At 37.2% G+C, this 17,246-nt stretch overlaps 1 protein-coding gene across 1 annotated transcript in view; it reads right to left on the bottom strand.

Moving 5' to 3' along the window:
- Nucleotides 1-15,489: 15,489 nt before the first annotated feature.
- STT3B (STT3 oligosaccharyltransferase complex catalytic subunit B) overlaps nucleotides 15,490-17,246 on the bottom strand; it is a 96,675-nt gene continuing 94,918 nt past the window's right edge. Inside the window, exon 16 of the mRNA XM_007449638.1 lies at nucleotides 15,490-15,749. Within this exon, the coding sequence (XP_007449700.1) occupies nucleotides 15,669-15,749 (81 nt within the window). The 3' untranslated portion in view covers nucleotides 15,490-15,668. The remainder of the gene's footprint in view (nucleotides 15,750-17,246) is intronic.

The following is a 17,246-nucleotide window of genomic DNA, read 5'->3' on the forward strand; positions in this document are numbered from 1 at the left end:
CAGTACGCGGGCCTCTCACTGTTGTGGCCTCTCCCGTTGCGGAGCACAGGCTCCGGATGCGCAGGCTCAGCGGCCATGGCTCACGGGCCCAGCCGCTCGGCGGCATGTGGGATCTCCCCGGACCGGGGCACGAACTCGTGTCCCCTGCATCGGCAGGCGGACTCTCAACCACTGCTCCACCACGGAAGCCCTTATTTTATTTACTTTTTACACAGCAGGTTCTTATTAGTTATCCATTTTATACATATTAGTGTATATATGTCAATCCCAGTCTCCCAATTCACCACACACACACACTGCCAGTTTCCCCCCTTGGTGTCCATACGTTTGTTCTCTACATCTGTGTCTCTATTTCTGCCCTGCAAACTGGTTCAACTGTACCATTTTTCTAGGTTCCACATATATGCGTTAATATACGATATTTGTTTTTCTCTTTCTGACTTACTTCAGTCTGTATGACAGTCTCTAGGTCCATCCACGTCTCTACAAATGACCCAGTTTCGTTCCTTTTTATGGCTGATTGTATATATTGTAAATATTCCATTGTACATTTGCACCACATCTTTATCCATTCGTCTGTCGATGGGCATTTAGGTTGCTTCCATGACTTGGCTATTGTAAATAGTGCTGCAGTGAACATTGGGGTACATGTGTCTTTTTGAATTATGGTTTTCTCAGGGTATATGCCCAGTAGTGGGATTGCTGGGTCGTATAGTAGTTCTATTTTTAGTTTTTAAGGAACCTCCATACTGTTCTCCATAGTGGCTGTATCAACTTACATTCCCTCCAACCGTGCAAGAGGGTTCCTTTTTCTCCACACCCTCTCCAGGATTTGTTGTTTGTAGATTTTCTGATGATGCCCATTCTAACTGGTGTGAGGTGATACCTCATTGTAGTTTTTTTTTTTGCTGTACGCGGGCCTCTCACTGTTGTGGCCTCTCCCGTTGCAGAGCACAGGCTCCGGACGCGCAGGCTCAGCGGCCATGGCTCACGGGCCCAGCCGCTCCGCGGCATGTGGGATCTTCCCGGACCGGGGCACGAACCCGTATCCCCTGCATTGGCAGGCGGACTCTTAACCACTGCGCCACCAGGGAAGCCCCTCATTGTAGTTTTGATTTGCATTTCTCTAATAGTGATGTGGAGCAGCTTTTCATGTGCTTCTTGGCCATCTGTATGTCTTCTTTGGAGAAATGTCTGTTTAGGTCTTCTGCCCATTTTTGGATTGGGTTGTTTATTTTTTTGTTATTGAGCTGCATGAGCTGCCTGTAAATTTTAGAGATTAATCCTTTGTCAGTTGATTCATTTGCAAATATTTTCTCCCATTCTGAGGGGGTCGTCTTGTTTGTAGTTTCCTTTGCTTTGCAAAAGCTTTTAAGTTTCATTAGGTCCCATTTGTTTATTTTTGTTTTTATTTCCATTACTCTAGGAGGTGGATCAAAAAAGATCTTGCTGTGATTTATGTCAAAGAGTGTTTTTCCTATGTTTTCCTCTAAGAGGAATACACACACACACACACCACATTTTGTTTACCTGTCGAACATTTGGGTGGTTTCCATCTTTTGGCTATTGTGAATAATGCTGCAATGTGCATGGGAGTGCAAGTATCTCTGAGTCCTTGCTTTTAATTCTTTCAGGGCTGTGTGTGTGTGCACGTAGTGTTGTATCATATGAATATTCCACATTTAGTTTTTTCAGGACCTGCCATACTGTTTTCTACAGTGAGTACACCATCTGGCAATCCGACCAGCAATGCACAAGGGTTTGATTTTTTCCATATCCTCCCCAACACTTGTTATTTTCTCTTTTTTGTTTGTTTTTACAACAATCATCCTAATGGGTGTGAAACGCTATCTCATTGTGGCTTTAATTTGCATTCCTCTAATGATTAGTGATGTGTTTATTGGCCATTTGTATATCTTCTTTGGAGAAATGTCTATTCAAGTCCTTTGCACATTTTCTAACTGGGTTGCTTTATGTGTTGAGTTGTAGGAGTTCCATATGTATATATGATTTGCAGATTATTTTCTCCCATTCTGTGGGTTGCTTTTTCACTGTTGATAGTGTCCTTTGATATACAAAAGTATTTAACTTTGATGAAGTCCATTTTTTTTTATAGCTTGTGCTTTTGTTGTCATATCCAAGAAATGATTGCCAAATCTAATTTCATGGCGCTTTCCCCCTATGTTTTCTTTGAAGAGTTTCAGTTTTAGCTCTGATGTTTAGGTTTTTGATCCAGTTTAAGTGAATTTTTGTATATGGTGTCAGGTAAGTGTCCAACTTTATTACTCTGCATATCGATATACTGTTTTCCTAGGACCATTTGTTGAAAAGACTCTTTTCCCCATTGAATGGTTGTCTTATCAAAAACCATTTGATGATTCCTGGACTCCCTAGTCTATTCCATTGGTCTGCTATGTGTGATTTTATGCCAGTACCACAGTTTTGATTACTATTTTTTTTTTTTTTTTTGGTACGCGGGCCTCTCACTGTTGTGGAGCACAGGCTCCGGACGCTCAGGCTCAGCGGCCATGGCTCACGGGCCCAGCCGCTCTGCAGCATGTGGGATCTTCCCGGACCGGGGCACGAACCCGTGTCCGCTGCATCGGCAGGCGGACTCTCAACCACTGCGCCACCAGGGAAGCCCAGTTTTGATAACTTTTGCAGTAAGTTTTGAAATCAGGAAGTGTGAGACTTTAATTGTTTTCTCTACTTTATTTACCTCTATGCTAATCTTTTATTATTTCCTTCTGTTAGCTGTGGGTTTAGTTTTGTTTAGCTCATTTGTTTCTTAAGGTTCAAAGGTTGTTGATTTGTGAGCTTTGCAAATGTAAGTAATTATAGCTATATATTTCCCCTTAACACTGCTTCTTGCAGCGTCCCATACATTTTGGTATGTGTTTTTATTTTCATTTGTCTTTAGGTAAGTTCTGATTTCTCTTGTGATTTCTTCTTTGATCCATTGGTTAAGAGTATGTTGTTTAATTTCCACATATCAGTGGATTTCTCAGTTTTCCTTCCACTACTGATTTCTAATTTAATTGCACTGATTGGAAAAAATACTTTGTATGATTTCAGTCTTAAAATTTACTGTTCTGTGGGCTAACATAGGGTCTGTCCTGGAGAATGTCCCATGCACGCTCGAGAAAAATGTGTATTCTGCTGCTGCTTGGTGGAGTGATGTGTGTGTGTATGTTAAGTCCAGTTGGCCTACAGTGATGTTCAAAGTCTTCTATTTCCTTATTGATCCTGTCTTGTTGTTTTTATCTATTGAGAGTGGGGTATTGAAATCTCCTACTATTATTGTAGAGCTGTTTCCCCTTCAATTCTGTAAATGTTTGCTTCATACATTTTGGAGCTTTGATGTTTGGTGGATGTCTGGTTATAATAGTTATATCTTCTTAGTGAATTGATTCTTTTAGCAATATGTACTACTGTCCCTGCGTCTTGTAAGTTTTTGAGTTAAAGTTTAGTTTGCCTGATATTAGTATAATCACCCTTGCTCTCCTTGGTCACTCTGCATGAAATATTTTCCCCATCCTTTGACTTTGAATGTACACCGTGTTCTTGGATCTAAAGTGAGTCTCTTATAGAGAGCATACAGTTGGACCTTGTTTTAAAATCCATTCTGCCAGTTTATGTCTTGATTAGAGAATTTATTTACATTTAAAGTAATTACTGATAAGGACTTACTTTTGCCATTTTATTTGTTTGCTGTGTGTCCTATAGCTTTATTGTCCTGCATTTCCTTCATTATAGTCTTCCTTTGAATTTAGTTGATTTTTTTCTACATTTTGATTCCCTCTCATTTTCTTTTGTCTTTATTCTATAACCATTTCACTTGTCGTTATTAGAGGGATTACAGATAACATCCTAAAGTTATAACAATCTATTTTAAATTAACACCAACTTAACTTCAATCACATAAAAAAACTAATCCTTTACAGCTTCACCCCCCATTTTTTTTTTTTTTTTTGCGATACGCGAGCCTCTCACTGCTGTGGCCTCTCCCGTTGCGGAGCACAGGCTCCGGACGCGCAGGCTCAGCGGCCATGGCTCACGGGCCCAGCCGCTCCGTGGCATGTGGAATCTTCCCGGACTGGGGCACGAACCCGTGTCCCCTGAATCGGCAGGTGGACTCTCAACCACTGCGCCACCAGGGAAGCCCTCCCCCCTTTTTATTGATGTCACAAATTACATTTTTAGATATTGTGTACCCATTAACAGGTCTATGGTTATTTTTATGTGCCTGTCTTTTAAATCACATTCTAGAATAAGTTATAGAATTATACAAAATTGTATTGGTTTACATATTTCTCCATGTATTTACCTTTATATTTTTATAGCTTTGAGTTATTGTCTAAAGCTTTTCATTTTAACTTAAAGAATGACTTTGTGTAGTGGTAATGAACTCTCTCAGCCTTTGTTTAACTGGAAAGCTCTTAATTTCTGCTTCATTTTTGAAGGGCAGTGTTGAAAGGTATAGAATTCTTGGTTTACATTTTTTCTTTCTTTCAGCACTTCAAATGTATATTCCTACTGCCTCATGGCCTTCAAAATTTCTGAGAAATCCACTGATAATCTTATTGAGGATGGCTTTTATGTGACAAGTCACTTTTCTCTTGCTGCTTTCAAGATTTTCTTAGCTTTTGGCTTTCAACAGTTTGATTATAAGGTGTCTCAGTGTGGTCTGTGGGTTCCTTTGGGTTTAACATACTTGACATTTGTTGAGTTCCTTGAATTTGTAGTTATGTCTTTCATCAAATTTAGGAAGTTTTCCGCCATTATTTCTTCAAATCACATGGGCCATTTCTCTCTCTTCCTTCTGGGACTCCCATAATGTATATCAGTCCATTTAATGGTGTCCTGTGGGCTCTTTTCACATTTCTGCAGTTTTTTGTTTTTTTTGTCTCTTGAGAGCTAATAACTTCAGTTGACCTGTCTTCATGACTTTTTCTTCCTGTTAAAGCACTCTACCCAACTTTTCATCTTATTTGTTTCAGTTCCAGAATTTGATTTTTTCTAAAAAGGTAACTTCTGTCTTAGTTGATACTCTAATTGTGTGTTTTCTTGAGTTACTTTAGTCCTTTGTGTTTTCCTTTATTTCTGTGAGCATATGTAAGACAGTTGGTTTAAAGTTTTTGTCTAATACATCTGATACCTATTTCTTAAGGACAGTTGCTGTTACATTATTTTCTTCCTCTGCATGGGCCATGTTTTTCTGTTTTTTTGTTTTTTGGGTTTTTTTTGTATGCCTTGTGATATTTTGTTGGAAATCAGGCATTTGAAAAAATAACCATCTCTCCCAGTGTTTTCATTGCTGCACCCCAGGGAAGACCTTCACTGATGTGCAAGGTGTCTGACCCTTGGGATCAGCCCAGCGTGGAGGCTTAAGGTTCTCAGGTCTTTTCTGGACATGTGTCTTGCCTGGGGCTGTGTGCCGTTTTTGATCCCCACTTACACATGACTATTTTTTACATATCTTAATTCTTCAGAGTTTCCCTTCAGCTTCTTCTCAGGACCTTAGATATTCTCTTGTTCCTCTATCCATAATTTCTTGCCCAGGCATCTCCGGGTCTGTAGTCTCCCTGCAGCCTTCTTCTTCTTTTTAATTGGAGTATAGTTGATTAATAATGTTGTGTTAGTTTCAGGTGTACAGCAAAGTGATTCAGTTATACATATATCTATTCCTTTTCAAATTCTTTTCCCATCTAGACTACTATACAACATCTAACAGAGTTCCTTTGCTGTGAAGTAGGGCCCCGGTGGTCATCCCTTCTAAATATAGTAGTGTGTATCTGTCAATCCCAAACTCCCAATTTATCCCCCCTGCTTTTTCCCTTTGGTAACCATAAGTTTGTTTTCTAAGTCTGTGAATCTGTTTCATACAGTTCATTTATATGTTTTTCATATAAGCGATATTATGATATTTGTCTTTCTTTTTCTGGCTTCCTTCGCTTAGTATGATCATCTCCAGGTCCATCCATGTTGCTGCAAATGGCATTATTTCATTCTTTTTTATGGCTGAGTAGTATTCCATTGTATATATGTACCACATCTTCTTTATGAACATTGGGGTGCGTGTATCTTTTTGAATTAGAGTTTTCTCTGGATATACAACCAGGAGTGGGATTGCTGGATCATATGGCAACTCTATTTTTAGTTTTTTTGAGGAACGTTCTTCTCCATAGTGGTTGTACCAATTTACATTCCCACCAACACTGTAGGAAGGTTCCCTTTTCTCCATATTCTCTCCAGCATTTATTGTTTGTACACTTTTTGATGATGGCCATTCTGACTGGTGTGAGGTGATACTGTAGTTTTTTTTATTTGCATTTCTCTAATAATTAGCCACGCTGAGTATCTTTTCATGCGCCTCTTGGCCATCTGTATGTCTTCTATGCAGAAGTGTCTATTTAGGTCTTTTGCCCGTTTTTTTGATTGTGTTGTTTTGTTGATATTGAGCTGCATGGGCTGTTTGTAGATTTTGGAGATTAATCTCACATCATTTGCAAGTATTTTCTCCCATTCTGGGTGTTGTCTTTTTGTCTTGTTTATGGTTTCCTTTGCTGTGCAAAAGCTTTCGTTTAATTAGGTCCCATTTGTTTATTTTTGTTTTTATTTCCATTACTCTAGGAGATGGCTTGAAAAAGATATTGCTGAGATTTATGTCAAAGAGTGTTCTATGTTTTCCTCTCAGTTGTATAGTATCAGGTCTTTCTTACATTTAGAGCTTTAATCCATTTTGAGTTTTTGTGTGGGTATGGTGTTAAAGAATGTTCTAATTTTATTGTTTTACATGTAGCTGTCCAGTTTTCCCAGCACCATTTAATGAAGAGACTGTCATTGTGTAGCCTTGCCTCCTTTGTCGTAGATTAATTGACCATAGATGCGTGGGTTTATTTCTGGGCTTTCTATTCTGTTCCATTGATATTTTTGTTTTTGTGCCAGTACCATACTGTTTTGATGACTAGCTTTGTAGTATAGTCTGAAGTCAGGGAGCCTGATTCCTCCAGCTCCATTTTTCTTTCTCAAGATTGCTTTGGCTATTCAGGGTCTTCTGTGTCTCTACGCAAATTTAAACATTTTTTGTTCTAATTTTATGAGCAGTGCTTCCCTCTTTCTTTAGCTTTCCCCAGCTATACTACTTTTCCCTGAGACTAAGTTAGGCGAAAATTTTTTTTTTCCTTCAGGCAGCCCTAGACACATCAGAATTTTGCAGGTGAGTTCTGCTTTGTTCCCTCCTATTTAGGAGAGGTCATTGAGAGCTGGGCTGCTGCTTTCTCTCAGCCATGCCACTGTGGAGAGGTGGAGCCAAGGGAAAAGCACTGTGAGATTTCATACTATTTTTAATGTGACTTTTTCTTGACTGGGCATTCGATCAGTGCAGTAGACCAGTGATTGTTTTCCAGAGCCCTTATAATGGTATTCTAGCCAGTCTAGTCTGTTGTTATTTTGAGTGTTTCCATGAAGGAATGATGGCCTGGAGCTTCCTAGTCTGCAACCTTGCTCTCATGTATGTGGTATAAGCACAGTGCAAAAATCTAGTGTGCAGTGTAATGAATTATTTTAAAGTAGAAGCAGACACATGTAACCACAATCCAACTCCAAAGAAACACTGCTATCAATCACTCCAAAATGTTCTTACATGTTCCTAGTCAAATTCCCCATTATTCTCCCTCTACCCCCACAAAGTTGACCATTAATCCAACCTTGTGGGTGAATCACAGCCTGGTTTGCTGTATAGCTTTAACACTATGTATACATCCCTAAATGATACATAGTTGCCTGTTTTTGAACTGTATATAACTGGAATCATGTTATATATCCTTTGGTCTGGCTTTTTAACTCATTGTTTTTAAGATCACCAATGTCATTATGAATGTAGTTCATTCTTTTTCTTTCAATACTATTCCATCATATGAACATACTGCTATCAATGTTTATCTTAGCTACTTCTGACAGACTTCTTAGAATTGCTGGGACACGGGGATATGCATCTTCACTTGCATCAGCTAATGCTGAGCAGTTCTCACCAGCAATATACACGTTTTTGTACATCCTCTCACTTATTTGCACATTTTAGCTAACCCTGGTGGGTATGTTCCTTTTCATATATTTATTTCCTATTTGTTTTCTTCTGTTAAGGACTAATCAAAATCATCTGTGTTTTTTCCTAAGCATTCTTTACCCAGTCTGGATATTAATCCTATGTCAGCTGCAGGTCGGGTGACAACACATCCTCGTTTTCCCAAGATACCCAGTGTATGCCTGTGGTCTCAGGGTAAATATTAAAAGTCACTGAACAAAGGTGTAGAACTCACATTACCCGAGTTGAGTTCAAGACTTACTTACTGAAAAGCTACAGTTAATCAGTGTGCTATTGGTGTTGAGGACACACACAGATCGATGAAACAAAATAGAGAATTTTGGTCAGTTTATTTTCTACAAAGGCCAATTAAATGGGAGAAATAGGTCTTTTCAACAAATGGTGTTGGCCTAACTGGATATATAAAACTCGCACCTCGTCATACACAAAAATTAAATCAACAGATATTACAGACCTGAAAGTTAATTCTTTGTAGACCAAAGATACGAAATGGGAGGTCTGCTCACTGACAAGTGTGTTTGTTTTTCATATTCCTGGCAGAAGGGAGGTGACTGACAGAAGCTCGACTAGTGCCCACCTTCCTCATAAATAGCTAGGGCCATAAAAACATTAAAAAAAACATAGATTACATGTTTATATATAATATATATTAAAAGATACAAAGTATTATTTTTTCTGTCAGCAGGATACAAGCCTGAGCTCTGATTCATGTTAATCTAGTTTTGTTAGAAGAGAGAGATGATAATGTTTCATCTATTTATCTGGCTTGTTTGTTTGAATAATTATGATGGTGTGCTGAGGTTACAATGCACTGTTGTCAGTCAGTCAGTCTGGCTGCCATTTGATCTTGAGTTTTCATTCACTCTCATTAGCTTCAGCTTTCACTGAAATCCTGTCACCAGGATTGTAAAATAAGACGACTCTCCAAGAATATTCCATATTCTCCAAGTAAATAAAATACTGAGATTGTGACTATCTATCTATGGGATGCACAAAATTTGGACTGCCAAAGTCTAGCTGTTACACAGCAAGATAGAGGTGAAAATGTTAAGAAACAAATACTATATCTGTTTTAGGATCCAAAGGACCATAGGTAACTTTGTTTCTAATATTCAACTTCTGACAGTAGTGGACTGGGGGAGTTTGGACCAACTCTTTGGCTAAGGACAAGTAGTAAAGCTGGACAAGAAATAACACCTGTTTTAAGACTTCACAGAACCAAGACATTATCACCATGCTAGAACCCAGGAGAAGATGCAAATCCTGAGAGAAAAGCCTGGCATTTGAGGCCATTTTCCCCTGGAAATTGGCAGAGACTGAACTGCAATTTCAGTAACCTTGTAGAACTAGGAGGACAAATGTTGGTATTGAAACCTGCATATGGATGAAGTCCTTGCAGGGTTTCAGCCTAGAAATAATGCCTCACAGTGATGGCAGGCTAGCTCTGTGTATCATATAGCATCCCTTAAATTTGATTAATGTGACTCTGGCTTGCTAGTTTCACTAGGTACCTAGCAGAACAAAATCTTCTAGAAAGGAAAATATCCTAGGCCTAAACTTACTTAAACAATTTCTTAAGTATGTGTCCAGAGCACACAATCTGCCCCCTCTCCTCCACACATTAGGAGGAAACACACACCAGAAACAAAACCCACAAGAGCTGAGTTAGTGGATTATCAAACACACTTTAAAATAACTATGCTCATTGTGTTAAATAAAGGACTGTCAGTGGGTCAGCTGTAAACCATAAAAAGAAACAGCAGATTTGGCATGGTAAGAAAGATAAACTCCAAAATTGAAAAACAATAAGTAAAAAGAACTCAATGGATGGGTTTAAGAACAGATTAGCCATAACTGATGAGAGAGTTGCGTTGAGAAAATACACAGAATGGAGAGGCAAAAGGAGAGAGCCAATAAAGAAGGCTTAATTAACTATGTTCAACTGGAGTCTTGGAGAGCAAAGAGCATATGGGGCAGAAACAAGGTTTAAAGAGATGATTTGGGAACTTTAAAAAAATGATGAAAACCAACAAGCTACAAGGCTGAAAGCCCAACAAATCCAAAATAGGGTACACTAGAAAGATTAAAAAGATACATCATGCAAACATCTTAAGAAAGTTGATATATTACTTACTAATCAGACAAAATAGGCTTTAACAAAAAGCATTACTGAAAATAAATCCTGATATTTCCAAAAAAATTAAAGCTTCAATTTACCAATAAAAGTTCTAAATATATATACACCTAATAATCTGGGTTCAAACAAAAAAAATCAACAGTTCAAAGAAGTACAGGCAAACCTATAACAGTATACAATTTCAATACATCCTTCTCAGAAAATAACAGAACAAGCTTCAGGGAGATTTTACACACAAACACTTTGGACCACAGAGCAAATTGCAAACATCTTCAAAGGATTAAAATCAGAGGATCTGACTACAATACAATTAAGGTAGAAACTGATAATAAAAGGATAACTAAAAAACCACCATATTTGAAAATCAAGAAATGTACATCTATATAACCCATGGTTCAAAGAAGAAAGTACACAAATTATGCATTAAACTCAATGACAGTTCACATCAAAACTTGGGAGAATGAAACAGACTATGATTGGAGTAAATTTATAACTAAATTCATGTATCACACTAAGGTAAAAAGAACAACCCTCTTGCAAGCAAACAGAAGTAAATTAACACTAATGAAATAAAAACACACTGTAGAAAATGTCAACAAAGCCATAAGCTGGTCTTTGATAAAAAACTAAAGGAAAATGAGAAGCAAGGTAATGAGAGAGAAGAGACAGAAATAGGGATGCAACAAGAAAAAAGAAAACCAGAAATAATCATTATTCCAGGAATGCAAATTTAGTTCAACAATGTAAACAGAAAGTCTCTGTAATTCACTATTAACGGAATAAAGGAGAAAAATCAGAATCATCTTAATAAACAAAGGAAAAAATCACCTGATAAAACAAAACTCATTCATGGTAACTCAGGAAACTGGGACAGCTATGTACTCAATCCGATCAAAGATACCTAAAGAAAACGACAGTAAACATATTTAAAGGAAAAATATTGAAAACTTTCTGTGTGAGACAGGAGCAAGACAAACGTTATCTTTTCTATGCAGTACTATGCTGGATATCCTGACCAGCGCAGCAAAGGCAAGAAAATCAAATGTATAACCACTAGAAAAGGAGAAATAAAACTGCCATTATTCCCTAATTATGATGGCATATGTTTATAATAATCTGAATTATCAGGATGAGTTTAACAGGTTGTTCAGTACAATTTCAACATATAAAACCAAATGTTCTATATACTGACAATTGGAAAGTAAAACTTTATAAGACAGTATTTATCAAAAAATATACCTTGTAATAAAACTTATGAAAATGTGCAAGACCTACTGAAAAACTACAATGCAGATATTAAAGATGACCCAGACCTATATAAATTGAAGGATATGCCATGTTCACAGACAGAAGACTCAGTATTTCAAAGGTGTTAATTCTTCCTAAATTCATCTATAGTTTCAATGCCTAATGCCCAGTCAAGAGCCCAACAAGGTTTCCCTTTTTTTTTTCTTTTTTGGTGTTATTTAATAAACTGGTTCTAAAATTTATATGGAGAAACAAAGGGCCAGAAATAACCAAGCAAAGTCTGAGAAGGTGGGGATGGGAGACATTACCATGTTAATTATCTTAAAGCACATTAAATCAATACAGAAAGGTAAGAAATCTATGGAATATAACATACAGCCCAGAAATAGATTCATGTATGGATTTACTGAAAAAGGAGAACTGCAGAACTTTAGGAAAACGACAGTCTTTTCAATAAACAGTGCACAATTAGATTTGCATATGGAAAAAAACCCCACCAAAAACCTAACGAACCCAAAACAAAACCCAAACAATTCACACTGTACTCAACAAATGAATTCCGGGCAGACTGCAATCCTAAGTATAAAAGATAAAACAATATATTTCCTGGAAGAGAATACAAGAGACTATCTTCACACCGCAGATTAGGAAAATATTATTAAACAGGGTACACAGAAAGCTACAGGCACATGGAAGACTGAAAAATACAACATTAAAATAATGAATTCCTAGGCAGTTTGCAACACAAATGATGAAGAGCTTATATACAGGATATGTAAACAACTCCTACTAATACAATAAAAAAAAAAGAAAAACCAAATCCTTATAAAAAGGGGATTGCCAAATGACCAACCTCATTAGCAACCTGGAAATGGCAAACTAAACCACAATGGAAAACCATCATTCACCCACCATAAAGGCAACATTAAAAAGCCTGACAAGGGCTGATTAGGATGTGGGAGTAACAAGAACCTTCATACCCTACCCAGCAATTCTACTTTATTACGTAGATACCCACTAAAATATGTGCATGTAAGCTCCATGTGAGGTGTAAAAGAAAATTCCTATAGCCTTAACTGTAATATCCTCCAACTGGAAACAACACAAATATCTATCAATAGAATGGTGTGTGTGTGTGACAGATACACACACACAGGAATACTATATACCTCAATGAAAATAAATCTACAGCTGCATGCAACATTTAGAATTTCATAAAAACTAAGCAAAAGCAGCTAAATAAAAAAATACATACTTTGATTCCATTTTATTGTTCAGAGAACATGTACAATTAAATATGTTTAGAAACAGAAATTACTGTAAAACCTAGGAGACTGATTACCTCCTAGAGGGGCAAGTAGGACAGGCCAGTGACCAAGTGGGAGCATGAGGAAGCTTCTGGAGTCCTGGCAGTGTTGTTCTCTTGATCTGAGTTGTGGTTACAAAGTTGCTTGTCTTGTGGTAATTTGCTAAGATGTGCATTTTTGTCTTCCCGGTGTCACACCTCACACCAAAAGAAGGATTACTTTTTCATTTCAGACACCTGCCATTTCTAACAGACAGCTGTTTCTACATTCATTCATGACTCCACCTACCTCAGTGAGGCCTGGGTAACAAGGCAGGGGGCTGACAGCACCCACATCAAGCAGCACCCATTCCAAAGGAGGAAATTCGGAGAGGGTTGCACAACAATGTGAATGTACTCAACACTACTGAACTGTACATCTTTAAAATGGTTAAGATGGTAAATTTTATGTTATATATTTTACTACCATTTAAAAAAAGTGTGTGGAGGCTCCAGATTTCATAATCTTATGACCTTAAGCTATGGAAACGCTAATACCCTATAGACTGCTTTTACACCATCTAGTTCTCTGGCCTTTTGGTCATGGCCTGGGGACTCGAAGTTAAAACTCTACAAATGCAAACTCAAGTAAGTAGGTAAGGATGTTAAGTTTGAAAAATAAACTTTATCTTTGGACTTGCTGCCTCACTGCCTTATTTATACTACAAAGCACTCAGCTTGTTCAATTCTAAGATGTGGAATAAAAATAAAAGCTGTTTTACTGTCTATAATTTCACTTTTCTGCTACAATAAAATCTCAAGTGTGGTTACAATATAGTTTTTGCTGAGGCAATCCACTGAACCAAAACGGGGTTCCCTAAAACTGGAAAAGGTGAGAGATCATTCCTGCAGGGCTTTTTTGTTAGAGTCCTGGCCTCATTTACATGGAGATTAAATTCTTATTTGGCTAGGTGTCTTCCCCTCACTCACCCATAAAAAGTCAAAATGAAATTTTCACTCTGGGGTGGAAAGGAAGGCAAAATAAATAATAGATTAGTTCAACTCAGACCTTAGACCTAAGTTGAACTAATCTAGCACTTTTCCTACACGTGTTCTCTAAAACCTTTGTAAAAGTGAACAAGAAGTATGTGTTCAATACTGTTAGTCCTTTCAAAAATAAAAGATGTATAAAAGATAACACTTAACACAAAATTTGAATTAACTTTATTTTCCCTACAGTCAACAACTTCTCTGCACTGAATTTTAAAGCTACAAAGTAAAATAAAATCCTCCAAATGACAAGGTATCAGAAATCCAGATTTAGTTACACTTTTATTGTGAAAAGGTTCAACCATTTTATTGGTATGTAAAAGAACCATCATCTGGGTCAAAAATGGATTCATCCTCCAAAACAAGGTATCAGAAATCCAGATTTAGTTACACTTTTATTGTGAAAAGGTTCAACCATTTTATTGGTATGTAAAAGAACCATCATCTGGGTCAAAAATGGATTCTATAAATCAAAGAATATTCTACACTTTGGGAAAGAAAATCAGCAGTAACATTCTCAATGAATATTGTAAATTATGCTTTTCTTCATAAAAGTTACAAACTATTCTGCACTTCCCCACCAAAAGCAGTGGTGTAAATTATACTTGTTTATATAAAAAAAAGATATCCTGTGGCAGGAAAAACCCTTTCTCTTTCACTTTTACTAAACAGGAGAAAATTTTCAAGTCTATATAAAGTTGCCTATGAGACGGAAAGTGAACATGTTCAATCTCCATTTATATTTTAGTGCATTTTTTTGGACAACTGTCACATTTTTAATAAAAATAAGAAAATGCATATAGCATTAAAGAGTGTTTCATCAAATGCTTAAGGGATTAACAAAATATGGAGCAGAGGACAAAATCACTGTGATGGATGAAACTGTTATAAAAATGAGAGAAATCCAGGCGAACTTTACAAATCCTTTGTCATTTTGAAGAATCACACAAAATGAACTTTGGCTACCTGTCCACTTTAAGGGTTTCTTCCTTAATCTTTTGCATGTAAACAAAGTGCTAACCTCAGGACTAAGATACCAAACCCCGTCCTGGTAATTAGCAACATCCTGTGCAGTTGCCATGATTTCCAAAGGATATAAATTTAGCCCTTGAATGAACAACGTATGAGATCTGCTCTGTAAGTACCTGGTGAAAACAACTGCTAACAGCAGCAATAATGTTGCAACATAAAAAAAAAAAAAAACTATTTGAATCAATTAGTTACAGGTCCATCTTTGAAACAGCAGCTTCTTCTCAGAGCAAACAGTAAGCAATAGAAAATGTACATTTGATGAAACATTCTTTGCACCGGAGAAACATGAAAATAAATATAGTTCAAGGAAGTATAATTATTTTTCTAATACCTCTTTCTCAGACCATACTAGTTTACTGGTTCAAGAAGCTTGCATCACATTTTGTCATTCGTATTTTATGTATTGCTATCTGGGTAATTCAAATAAAATGCAGGTCTTGTAAAAGAATAAAAACATTGACAAGTATGCATGTGCCAGGGACCAAATCAGAGGGTTCTTTGGTGCCATTAGTCCAAATTCTCAGATTTGAAGGATAACATGTACCAGTAAAAAAAAAAATCTGCTGTTAGACATTTACAGCAGTGCTCTGTCTTGCTTCACATTACAAATCAAAAACAGCTGTTCTCAGTAAGCCAATTTTATTTTTTAAATCAGGCATTGCCAGAAAGTTTTGTACATTAACCTGGACCAGTGATGGTTCCAGTGATGGTTCTGTACCCTCCGTCACTGTGAAACATGACATGAGCTAAAGGCAAAGACCGGTTCTCACAAGGACATCTGCTTCAAGTTAGGAACCAGAACAGTATATTTAAACAGTCTTCTTAGATATTTTCTTGCCTTTCTTAAAAACTAGTTTATTTTTAATGTAGCCACGCTTCCTTTTCGCAGTCTAAAAAGAAAACAGAACACATGGTGTTAGTGCAGGTTTCCTACGGATTAAAACTACAGATACACACATGGTTTACTGCAGAATGATGAAGACTGTCTTTATAATCCCTCAGATCTTCCTAGGGCTGGACTCCTTGAAACAGTCAATGAGCACCACAAACTGCTCTATGCCAAGGATGCTGAGATCCAAGATGAACTGGACTAGGTCCTCACCTTTAAGATGAAGGACGACCACAGCAGTCCTCAAATGCCTGTCATACATTCCTCACCATCAAGTGAATGAATCCCCACCTCCCCTCTCAACCACTAAATGCTCAGGTGTAATAATTACTCACATTTCCAGGCATGATAGAATATATAACTAGACTAAGGATTCAGAAAATGTTAATGGTGCTCCTAGTTTAGTTTCCAAGAATTAGCTGTGTCAGAAATACCAATTAACTTAGTAACTTTTGGAGCCCCAATTTTCTTATCTGTAAAAAAGGAGGATGATTATACCTATCTACAAAAATAAAGAGGAATAAAGTTACTTGGCACATTCTCCAATTTAGGTAGGAAAATAAGCACTTAAATATTAACACAAAACCCAAACACCAAGAAAAAAACCCCGTAACATTCCTTGAGCATCACAGATCTTTAATAAACTAAGATATTTTTCATTTTTCTTAACACTTCAGGATTCCACTTAAAATACTGTCAACTGATGTCTGTGGTATAAGAAATAAATTACTACAAATGTGGTAGAAATTACTGCAAAAATGTTTGCTATTTTAGAGCCTCACAAAGATAAATCAATATAGGACATGGATCTGACAATCTGACATATTCATAGATACTGAAAAAAGCAAATTTCTTGGAAATTAGTACTTTAAGGCATCAAAGCACTGGGTTAGCAGCAGGTCAAGACTCAGGAGATTGACCCCTCAATTCAATTCTCACATTTAAATACAACTTTTGGAGGAGGTTTCAGAAACTCTGGCAAATGCTATGTCGTGTACATATATTATGATGTTCAGTTTAGAACAATTTATAATTTTTTTCTAACAGTGACAAAAATACAAGGCAGAATGCAATCCTTCTTAAGGTCACAAAAATTAGCTACTGCTAACCTGCCCACAATATATGTTACCTTATTATTAACTTATTTTATTAGGGCAAAGAGTAAAGAATTTCAGAGGGCACAATTTGTAAAAATTCAAACCAGGCCAAGGAGTTGGTTTCTTTATCATCATCACCTACATTATTTCTAACTTGAAACATTTTCTATGAGATCCTGTAAAATGCCCCAGGTCTCTGCACGTATGTATCTAGGTCTTCAGGGTGTTTCTCTCTAGGAGCAGGTGAGCCATGCAGCCCTGGACTACAATTCCCAGTGCCTCAGCCATGTCAGCTTCGCAGTGGCAGGAAGTGGCTGCTGTACTCACTCACACCCCCTTCAACCCCCAAAATAAAAACTGGGCTGGAGAGAGGAAAGCAAAACAAATAAAAAGCATTCCTG

This window comes from Lipotes vexillifer, unplaced genomic scaffold (genome assembly GCF_000442215.2).
Source record: "Lipotes vexillifer unplaced genomic scaffold, Lipotes_vexillifer_v1.1 scaffold536, whole genome shotgun sequence".
Taxonomy (NCBI): domain Eukaryota; kingdom Metazoa; phylum Chordata; class Mammalia; order Artiodactyla; family Lipotidae; genus Lipotes; species Lipotes vexillifer.